Here is a 12,086-nt window from a genome sequence, read left to right on the forward strand (position 1 = left end):
AGGCCAGTGTTGTGCTCACCTGCGATGTGCAGCCTGGTCGGAGGGTGTATGCCGTGGAGAGGGACAGTCGCTGCTGTATGTCGACAAAGCAATTGACTCAGGGAGCACAGAGGTGAGTGACACTCACTACACTGCGTTTAAACGTCTCAATGGTGAATTTGTTTGCACTTTCAGTGTTTTTTTCATGCTAGCACACATTCACTCAAGTTGGTTTCGATTTTACACATTTAATATTGACCCTTGATCGCGATGACATATGATGTGCAGTGTGCAGTTGTTGTAGTGGTGTCCCATTTCTTTGGGGTAAATTGTGAAGCCCTTCCCCTTCACACACGGTTTCAAGGGCCAAGAGGAAGGGGTAGGAATTATACAGTGCATCCGGAAAGTATGCATAGCTCTTCACTTTTTCAATGTTTTTATGTTACAGCCTTATTCAAAAATGGATTAAATTAATTTATTTCCTCAAAATTCTATACACAAGACCCCATAATCACAATGTGAATTTTTTTATTTTGAAAACGTTGCAAATTTATTCAAAATAAAAAAAAAACTGAAAAATCACATGTACATAAATATTCACAGCCTTTGTTGATGCACCTTTGGCAGCAATTACAGCCTCAAGTCTTATTGAATACTATGCCACAAGCTTGGCACGGCTATCTTTGGGAATATTTGCCCGTTCCTCTTTGCAGTATCAGGTTAGATGGGAAGCAAAGGTGTACAGCCATTTTCAGATCTCCCCAGAGATGTTCAATAGGGTTTAGGTCTGGGCTTTGGCTGGGCCACTCAAGTACATTTATCGAGTTGTTGTGAAACCACTCCATTGATATTTTAATGGTGTGTTTTGGGTCATTGTCCTGCTGGAAGATGAACTGTCGCCCCAGTCTGAGGTCAAGAGCACTCTGAAGCAGGTTTACATTCAGGATGTCTCTGTACATTGCTGCATTCATCTTTCCCTCTATCCTGACTAGTCTTCCAGTTCCTGCTGCTGTAAAACATCCACACAGCATGATGCTACCATCATGCTTCACTGTAGGGATGGTATTAGCTTGGTGATGAGTGATGCCTTGTTTTCTCCAAATATAACACCTGGCATTCACTCCAAAGAGATCAATTTTAGTCTCATCAGACCAGAGAATTTAGTTTCTTATGGTCTGAGAGTCCTTCAGATGCCTTTTGGCAAATTCCAGGCGGGGAGTGGCTTTAGTCTGGCCACATTACCATACAGGCCTGATTGGTGGATTGCTGCACAGATGGTTGTCTCTTCTGTCCATTGGGGTATTGATCACCTTCCTGACTAAGGCCCTTCTTCCCCGATTACTCAGCTTAGATGGCCGCCGAACACTAGGAAGAGTCCTGGTCGTTCAAAACATCTTCCACTTACGGATGATGGAGGCCAATATGCTCATTGGAACTTTCATAGCAGCAGATATTTTTCTGTAATCTTTCCCAGCCTTGTGCTTTGAGACAATCCTCTCTGTGAGGTCTACAGACAATTCCTTGGTCAACCCTGGGACCTTATATAGACAGGTCTTTTCAAGTCATGTCCAATCAACTGAATTTACCACAGGTGAACACATATTTTGGTGAAATGCTATGAAATTTTTCAAAAACTCAAAACTCTCTGGTAAAACTGGTCATTTTTAATGTTGATCGTCAGTTGGCACTATTAACCCTTTAGATATGCCTCTGCAAAAAAGGCTTGGCTTGTATATGGAGTAAAACATTAAATTATAGTGTACATGCATGAATACACTTACTATGTTTACTATCTTCTGAGAGCTAAAGTCCTTATTTTGATCTTCTCAGACGTATCAAGGAAAGTGCGCAAAGGGTTCTCGCACACATACACACTACACCCCAAAAAAAAGTCAGAAACTTAAAAAAAAAATAAAATAAATAAAGCTTTTTGTTGCACTCCAACTGATGATCAACAGTAAAAATGACAAAGTTTGCGTCTTCCCAACAGGGAAAGCCACCAACAACCAAGAATGCATGATTATATGTTATAATGGAAATCAAAAACAGGGGCAAAAACATCTACCAACATAAGGAAAGGGTAGTAAATTTGAACAATAAACAAGAGTTAAAAGGTTTGTTTACCTACAAATCTAAATTCTTTTAATTACTCACTCTCATGTCACCTTTATCCGTCTTCAGAACATCAATTAAGATATTTTAGATCAAATCTGAGAGACTGAGAGATCTCTGACCCCTCACAGCAATGGCCCAGAGACATTCAAAGTCTAGAAAAGAAACCAAAAGTGTTGTCAAAACATTCCATGTAACTTTTTAGTTGTTCAACTATAATCATACGAAGCTCCATGATCACTTTTGTGTTCCAAAACAATGTAGCGACTTTATTCATCTTTGATTTCAGTGTTTACTATGGTCAATAGAGTGTTTGCGAGTTAAGCCTGATTTATAGTTCTGCTTCGAGTGACTGGCCTACCCCATGGCACATGATGTGTGTAGCCCACGCTGTTGGTAGCATTTATACTTCTTCATTCTGTCTGTGCTCCTCTGGCAAAAACAGTGTTGAATAGCTACTACAATGGAGTCTCTGTGGTCCACTGTGTTGAGTTTTTTTTTTTTTTTTTTGCAAGTGTTTTGGTAATAAGCTGGAAAGGTATGATATTCTACTGTAGAAATAGCTCAAGCTCACACTCATTCAAGGAGGAAAGAGAACCAGCGAAAGTGCAACAAATTTAAACAAAGGAAACACCTGCAAAAGATCCATCTTGTGCTCCTCTATGGGACTCCATACTTGTTAAACCCTCCGGCCACTGACCTCGCTTAGTTTCCACCGCCGCCCACTCTACCAAGTCAAACCAAGGTAAAGCACATCGGGGTATGGCGAAGGGTATGCAACTTTGCGAAGGCACCGACAGACCATTCACTACACAGATAGGCCTCCTGACTGTAATGTCAATAAGTCTTACTGCCCGGAGTAACCACACTGATGACCTGAAGAGGAAGAGAAGACCTTACCGAACAAAGCTATTAGAGGTTTTCTTGGAAAGCCACTGAAATCACATGGAATGTTTTGATAGAATTTTAGTTTTTTTTTTTTCCTGGACTTTCAATGTCTCAGGAGTATTGCTGTCTATGGAGGGAGAGAGAGCTCTTGGATTTCATCTAAAACATCTTCATTTGTGATCAGAAGATAAACAAAGATCTCAGGGAATCGGAATGACTTGAGGGTGATCAATAAGTAATAGAACTTAACTTTTCGTGTGAATCAACCCTTTAAAGACTGCGGCGTGCTGTTTGTTTGTAAGTTGGTTATTCAGCAACATAGTTATGCCATTGTTTGTGTCTGTGGACATGTGGGTTGAATTTGGCATCACTTCACAGAGCTCCGAGTTCAGCGTCAAAAGGCTATTAGTGGAGTCGAGCGAGCCTGTGTTTGCACCAATTTGCGTTTTGAATGCAGTCACAAACTTGTGCTATAACTTTCCCCGCGAGTAATTTCTGCGAAGGAATGGCAAATGCGCACACTGTTGATTAAGTATTCAGAGTTAATCATGAATGGGGTTATTATTGGCAGTGGAAGAAACTGGCGAGGTTGTGTCGGTCCCCTGGTCTTTAAAATATTTTCTAATTAGGAGTGGAGCAGTTCAGAACTGCCACAGCCGTCTCACTTGTGCAACTCCACTAATTAACACAATGCAATGTGGCAGACGCAGGGGCACAGAACCCGGTCAGGGAAAGCACATTAGGAGTAATTAATTTTTATATCAGCATGCTCTCTTCACCTGGGATGGGATTATTGAGGAAAAATGCATAACATACGTAGCATGTGTATGTTTGCTATGTACAGTAAATTAAACCTCAGACCCGATCTGTCAACAATGAAAATAGAAACTGTATGTGGGCATAGATTAATCTTGCTGTAATCTTATAATTAATCTAGATTAAAATGGCTCATTTGAATTCTGCCGCAGGCATTCAGAATATGTGTGCTACCCAAATAATGACTAACAGTAAGGGCTCTATTTTGACGGTCCATGTGCAAAACGCAGGGCGCAAATGCTTTCAGGGCGTGTCAGGACGCGTTTTTTCTAATTTAAGGACGGGAAATCTGCCTTGCGCTTCGGCGCATGGTCTAAAACGGTTGAGTTTATTTTATTAATGAGTTATAGGTGTGTTTTAAGAATAAACCAATTAGAGTCTCATCTCCCATTCCCTTTAAGAGTCAGCTTCGTCGCGCCAAGAGCGCATTCGCTATTTACAGGACGCAAAGTAAGTCTAAGTGGAAAAAATGAGCATTTCACAAGCAAACAGTTAACTGTTTTTTTAACAGAAAACTGTTAAACAGAACATCTACTGCGTGAGAATGAGAGATAATGGATCACTTTCACTTTCGCTCTTGGATAGGGAAACCTTTACGCACAGACATCAATTAGTCTATAAATAAATTCTTTTGTTTGTTAAGCGCAAATATTCGTTTCAAAACTATTTCTAAATTCAGTTCTAATTTCCAGCAAACGAATAAATGAATAATAATAGCAAAATGTGCTCAAAAACCTGAGTTATTTAAACAGCATAGCCCAACGCCTCAAAACGACTCTTGCGCCAAGCTTAAACTGCCAAAAGACTATTGCGTCACACCTTGCGCCACACTGCGCCGGGTGTATAATAGGGCCCTAAGTCTTTTAGAACGGGTTTCTCAAGCCAGGTGGCACATTAGACCATGGGCTCATCTTCAGTTTTCAGAATGCATCACAAACTGCTTGAGAAACTGTTCTACTATGATAACTGGTGATGAAAATAAATGATGTTCAATAAGATGTCCTTGTGTTTATTCAGTTAAACATGTATGTTGAACTGAAGGCCTACATAAGCTCCAAACAGCGATGACCTTAATCCAGCTAAAGTCATAACTGAACTGAACTGAACAGAAATGAAATTAAGACATGGAGTAAGCATATATTAGCAGCATTATTGAAGTAAACACTGCAATCAAACTATTACCGTCATGTAGGACTTTTCACTATAATTTCTGGCAAGATCCACAGAGGCGGCTGTCAGTGAAGGACCGTACACACATACACACACACACTCACACACACACATTGCGAAATGCGGAAGTTTTTTCTTTCCATTTGGCATGCGTTATTAAATTCCATAACACTCTCAGCAGTCCTTACTCCTTATTTGCATCTAATACCCTAATTTGTCATGGAGGCATGAATGAAATGTTCATGAGTGAAGGTGAAACTGCTGAACTGCAGTTAAAGTCACCCAAAATTACAGGAAACTCTTACATGAAATCACTTCACGCAAACACTTTAATTATATTATTGTCTATTAAAACGAATAACTAGATTACAGATGTCCATGTAAGTGTTGTCAGTAGTTTCTTCAAAGTAAGTGAAAGATCCAGAAGGGCGTCTTGCTGATTTGATTAAGGAGGGCACTTTTTTGTCAGAGTGTACATCCACGCTAAAATATCAAGGTGAAAGTTATTAAAGCTTGCATAGAATAGACCCAGCTCCCAACCCAACTTTTAGAATAGATTAACGGCGATATTTTTTTTGCCCGATAAGAGTCTCGCGTTAACGGCGATAACGGCCCACCACTAATAGAAACCAAAGCTGTTTTGAGTATTGCACTGTAAAAAATGCTGGGTTCCACACAATCCCTTCATGTCGTCCCAATGCAACTTCTTGGTTAACTTCGTGGTTTTTAATAATTTTAAGTTGATTAAACATAAAACAAATTAGCTGTCCCACAAAAACCCTCAATAATGTGTTGTTTGAACTTATTTTTTATAGGTAGTTAGAACAAAAAGCAAAAATATAATTTTGAGTGTGTGCTCTGTTTTCTGTCAATTTTACATTTTGTTTCTTTAGTTTTATTTATTTTTTTGTCATTCACTAATCAGGGATGCATATTCAAAAGCCATCGTTAGGCAAATAAGGTCGCAAGTTCTGTCATTACAAACAAAGTTATTTGATTTGGCATTTGCCAAATCCATCCTTTCAATGGACATTCCCAAACCCCGTCGCAAACTTGTATGCTTGCAACTACACCTCTGGAGCTGTAGTTAGAAACATAGTTCCTGGCTGTGTTTTTATCCCTAGTTAACCCCCCTGTGCCCTATTCCTTTAGAACGTTCTAAGATTTAAACTTGGTATGATTTTTTCATCAAGTTATAGTCATCACTCTGAGGTGTATTTTGCTTTCAAGGTATTTTTACAGTTCAGTTTTAGGGATCTTCATATTGACAAATGCGTTCCCTTCGCAGTGCACTTTAAATACATTGATGTCATTTTGAAAGCAGCCGTGGCTCATGACGAAAGCTATAGATTACCTATTATTTAAAAGCGGAATTTGTTTCATCTCCAAAGCTTGTGAAATTAAAAAACACAGCATGCGTTAATGCTCTCAATTTAAAGGTCATTTTTTATGTATTTATATACTGTATATGACATGGGCCTGCTGGTTAGAACATTTCTGCAGTGTCAAATAGTAAACGTAGACTTAAAAATAAATTAAAAAATAAATAAACAATATCCTACTTCTTAATAATAATAATAATCATCATCATCATCATTAGTATTATTACTATTATTAATATTTAAGTAGGATTTGTATAATTTTCTTTTATTTATTTTTTTATTTATTTATTTATATGATTCATGTATTTTATTATAATATGTGTTAGCTTTTGTAAATGATTTTATGTTTTAGAATAGAATGTGTAATGTTCTCAATAATATTTGTAAGAAGGCCCTAAATGTGCCAATTACATCTATTTCAATTAATAGGGAAAACGAGTGCATGCTTTTACCAAAACTAATATTGGATTTATCTTTTAAATGCGTGTGCATGTAAAACAATATAATTTGCTCAAAGAAATTATGGAGTTCTTCTCTAAAGAAGTTAGCCCACGTTTAGAGCATCATTATGGACATATTACGATCCAACTAAAGTGGTTCAAATAATGGATCTGCGACAGAGTTTTGGGAAACACTCTATGTCTATTTGGGAACTATAATAGTTCAGCCACGAGTTACGTCGTTGTTTGGGAAACGCACCCCTGATTGGTCTGGCATATTTTTGCTTTTCAATAGAAATCGGTAATGAGTATGGAAAGTTGTTGACCAAATGAATTGTTTGAATCATGAATCAACTTTATATCACACTTGGTTTTCCCACACTTTATATCCAAATGCCACAGTAAGCATTAGAGTAGTGGCTCTGCTGTTTATCCTATTCAGCAGTTTTATCACATTCATTTAGAGGCTGTTCAGTAATCCAGTGGACTTTGAATGTTTTGTTACTGTTTGCCAGACAGCAGAGGAGAGAGAACAGTATATATTTACTCGTATGAGATGACTGACCTTGTTTTTAAGGGTAGACAGAGTTCTCAAACACCAACCCTATTTGACTTGGTGTTTTGTAGCTCACAGCCAGTCTACAAGTTCTTATATATATAGTTCGTATATATATAAGTATACTGTTTTATTAATTATGATTACAAAAAATACATAAAGATTCATTACATTTTATAAAATAATATTTTAATACAATAAATTGTACAAAAAAAAAATTGATGAAAATGGAAAGCTTCTACAGGTCATTGTGATGACCATAATAAGACGAAACACAAAAAATCGAAGTAATTAAAAAATAAATAAAATAATTATACATATACATATATATATATTCATGTATACACACACACACACACACACACACACACACACACACCCACACACACATGTATATGTATATATATATATATATATATATATATATATATATATATATATATATATATATATATATATATATATATATATTTATATTTAAATGGAGAATAAAAATATACAATTTGACAAATGTACACTCACCTGCCACTTTATTAGGTACACCATATTAGTACCAGGTTGCCTTAATCTTTCGTGGCATAGATTCAACAAGTTACTGGAAATATTCTTTAGAGATTTTTGTCCATATTGACATGATAGCATCACACAGTAGCTGCAGATTTGTCAGCTGCACATCCATGATGTGAATATCCCTTTTCCCCACATCCCAAAGGTGCTCTATTGGATTGAGCTCTGGTGACTGTGGAGGTCATTTGAGTACAGTGAACTCATTGTCATGTTCTAGAAACCAGTTTGAGATAATTTGCGCTTTATGACATGACGCATTATCTTGCTGGAAGTAGCCATCAGAAGATGTGTACACGGGATGGACATGGTCAGCAACAATACTCGGGTAAGCTGTGGCATTGACATCATGCTCACTTGCTCAAGCTTATAGGTACAAAGTGTGCCAAGAACATTTTGTGTGCGAATTATTGCCTCAGTTTCCTGTTTTTAGCTGACAGCAGTGGCACCCGATGTGGTCTTCTGCTGCTGTAGTGTATCTGCCTCAAGAATGGACGTGCTGTGCACTCAGAGATGCTCTTCTGCAAACGTCAGTTGTAACAAGTGGTTACTGTTGCCTTTCTATTTGCTCGAACCAGTCTGGCCATTCTCCTCTGACTTCTGGCATCAACAAAGCATTTGCGCCCACAGAAATGCCGCTCACTGGATAGATCAGCAGTTTCTAGATCAGCAGTTTCTGAAACCCCCAGACCAGCCCATGTGGCACCAACAACCATGCCACGTTCAAAGTCACTTAAATCATCTTTCTTCCCCATTCTGATGCTCGGCTTGAGCTGCAGCAGATTGCCTTGACCATGTCTACATGCCTAATTGCATTGAGTTGCTGCCATGTAATTGGCTGATTAGAAAATTATGTTAACGAGCAGTGAGTTTATATGATATTGGACAATATTCAATGTACAGCTAAATTACATGCAAATTAAAATGCAAATTAAGTATGTGGTTAAATAAATATGTGTATATGTGTGCATAAACGTTTATTATTTTTATTGTTTACATATTTACTACTTTATACACAGAACAGTGGAAACTGGTCAAAACTTTCTGAATTTTATTCAGGTTTATAAATCAATTGACTTTCTCAAAATGGAATCACTGCCTGGCCAAGACAAACCAGTCGACACACAGTACACAGTACAGCACACTCATCCAACACTTTACTGCATCTTTCATCACTGGCCTGCTCCGTTTGGAATGCTGCCATTATGCCTCTTTGCATATAGGATTTCAAGGAGGGAAAGCTGTTCTACTTTATAATATTGTCCTTGGAGTCTTGGCAGCAATAATGTATCAGCTGTAAACTTTTTCACCCCGCGAAGGAGATGTCTGAGGGGATGGCTTTTGTTTAATATATTTTTGGAGGCATGGAATCGAGCGATGAGATTCTCAACACCCACCCAGCCCTGAGATTGGACAGCATGGCCATAGAGTTCTCTATATGGCTGTCCTTCAGAGTGATTCAGAAAAGAGCATTGTGGGTAGAAGCTGCTGTCAGCCCCAGTGGACTCACCGCTTGGCCGATAATTGCTTAAAGCTCAGTGTTAAAAGGTATTTGCAGATTGTTGCATTTGGGCCTTAAGCCAAGGATTTTTTTTTTTTTTTTTAAAGCACAAGAGAACTGTAGAGACTGCTGACTAGAGACATTTTTAGTTTAGGGCTGTTTTCTCAGGCCCTGGCATCCTCTATTATTCAAAGTGTGAGTGCTTTTTTTTTCCATAGTGGTGATTAAAATGTCTGGCCAGTTTTCATCTGCGTTCTTATTTTGAATGGCATTTACCTTGATCCTGAATGTTTTTCTGGATGTAGCCGAAAGGTTGAAAAAAATACATGCTGAAAGAGGGGGAAGTGTATTGAGCAAATGGGCCTGTGAGAGGAACAGCATGTTATGACAACCTTGCAGTTCAGGGTTTGTAGTTTTTCTACCATTCTTACAAGTCTGTACTCCAAGAGTGACGCAGTTAGCATATCGAAACTTTAAACTAGGGTTTGGAGATTAATCGAAGGTGATTTTCATGCGTATTTGTCAATAAAGCTGCTTCTAGTAAACCTCCATCACTTTCATTGCTTGGTGTTCCATTTGCTACACAGAGCCATAGTACGCTGAGTATAAGCTATGCAAAACATCAGTTTAAAAATCTAAATTGATTTAATTGAGCAATGATGACATCGAAATAATCATTCTGTGATTATGAAAGCTGTTTGCCAAGCTTCAGAGATGCTCTTCTGCACACTGCTGTTGTAACGAGTGGTTATTTGGGTTACTGTTGCCTTTCTATCAACTTGAAGCAGTCTTGCCATTCTCCTCTGACCTCTGGCATCAAGGCATTTGCACCCACAGAACTGCCGCTCACTGGATATTTTCTCTTTTTCGGGTCATTCTCTGTAAACCCTAGAGACGGTTATGCGTGATAATCCCAGTAGATCAGCAGTTTCTGAAATACTCAGACCAGCCCGTCTGGCGCCAACAACCATGCAACATTCAAATACACCTTAATCACTTTTCTTCCCCATTCTGATGCTCAGTTTGAACTGTAGCAGATCGTCTTGACCATGTCGCTGGCAAGTGATTGGCTGATTAGAAATTTGCGTTAACGAGCAGTTAGACAGGTGTACCTAATAAAGTGGCCGGTTAGTTTATATGTGTTTTTTTGCACATTTTAAACAACAGAACAGTCAAAACTGGTAAAAATGAGTCATAAATGTGCAGAATAAAGGTCTGTTTAGATCCAGGTATATAAACCATTTCTCTTTCTCAAAATGGAATTGCTGCACACACCATCCAAAAATGCTAATTAAATGTATGCTCAAAACTGGAATATCGTATAAAAGTGGTGCGAACGAGTCAAAGAGAACCAAATGGTCACAATTTATTTGTATTTATTTATTTATTTGCATTTGAATGTAGTAATTAAAGTTTATTAAAGACTATAATTTATTTAATTTTTATGAATTTATTGACTTTTTTCAAAACTGACTTGCCATTCATTCATTCATTCATTCATTCATTTTCTTTTCAGCTTAGTCCCTTTATTAATCCAGGGTCGCCACAGGGAAATGAACACCGAAGAAAATATTTTGTTGCCAATAACCTAATTCAAACATGTAAATTATTATTAAAAAATTAAGATTACAACTTTAACATTAATGTTAAGATCCCTTTTCAGCCTCCTAGTTAAGTCTTCTGGCTCAACTTACTAAACGTTTTAGAATCTGTCTGTTTGTCTGCATGTGCACATACATTGTGTGTATGTGTGTATTTGGTGTGTCTGTTTTGCACACTTTTTTATGTTTTAAATTTTCAGCCTTTACTGCTGTGTTTCTTTTTTATTGTGGGTGCTTAATGAAAAGTACATGCATGTTAACCATTTTAACATAAGCTGTAAAACCAAGATACATTTAACTGTACATTTCCTGCATGTGCTTTTCACAGAGCATGCACATAAACGAAAATAAAACCTTTTAAAATAAGGCAGTCACATGATTTATTATTAAACTTATAAATAAATTAAATTCAGTTATTGCTCAACAGTTGCCACATAATTCCTTTCTTGTTTTTTTTAATGTTCTTTGTGCTTTGAGGCCAGCAGCTAATGGCTCTTTGGTCATTGACCTACATTGGGCTAAAAAAAAAGAATAAATAAAAACAAATTCTGCACTTGCTTGCGCCATGGTTCAACTCAACTCTCTAGAATAAGTGTTATTTGTATAAGCTGTGAAGTGTTCTTTTTATTTCATTGAATGAGTGCCATTTTCTGTCTTGACATCGTTTACTGTTGAATAATTTTTCTATCTTTTTATTTGAGAAAATATGAATCTCAGTTCACACACTTATCGGGCTACTAAGAAAATTATTACATGGGTACTGTATTTTATTTCTATTTGAACAGCTTATTTATACTAGTGTATAAATAAGCTTACACTTATACTGGTGACCAGAAGCAGAAAATCAGAGCACATCACATCTCTTCTCTGGTCTTTACACTGGCTCCCAGTTACATACAGAATAGATTTTAAACTAATATTGCTTGTCTATAAATCACTAAATGGCCACACTACATTACAGATATGCTCACTGAATACAAACCTAATAGATCACTCAGATCTTTAGGATCATACAAACTAGAAATTCCAAGAGTTCAGTCAAAGCATGGTGAATTGGTCTGCACCTGCTACACCCCC

General features: G+C 37.5%; 1 protein-coding gene across 19 annotated transcripts in view; it reads left to right on the forward strand.

The window, feature by feature from the left end:
• Positions 1–12,086, forward strand: part of kmt2ca (lysine (K)-specific methyltransferase 2Ca) — a 213,316-nt gene that overhangs the window by 87,093 nt on the left and 114,137 nt on the right. For all 19 annotated transcript variants that reach the window (XR_002456618.3, XR_012399696.1, XR_012399697.1 and 16 more), the window contains exon 7: positions 3–112. Coding sequence is in view for 16 of the 19 variants with exons in the window: in XM_005162545.6 (XP_005162602.2) it covers positions 3–112 (110 nt within the window). In the remaining 3 variants the exon portion in view is untranslated. The remainder of the gene's footprint in view (positions 1–2; positions 113–12,086) is intronic.

The sequence above is a fragment of the Danio rerio genome, chromosome 24 (genome assembly GCF_049306965.1).
Source record: "Danio rerio strain Tuebingen ecotype United States chromosome 24, GRCz12tu, whole genome shotgun sequence".
Taxonomy (NCBI): Eukaryota; Metazoa; Chordata; class Actinopteri; order Cypriniformes; family Danionidae; genus Danio; species Danio rerio.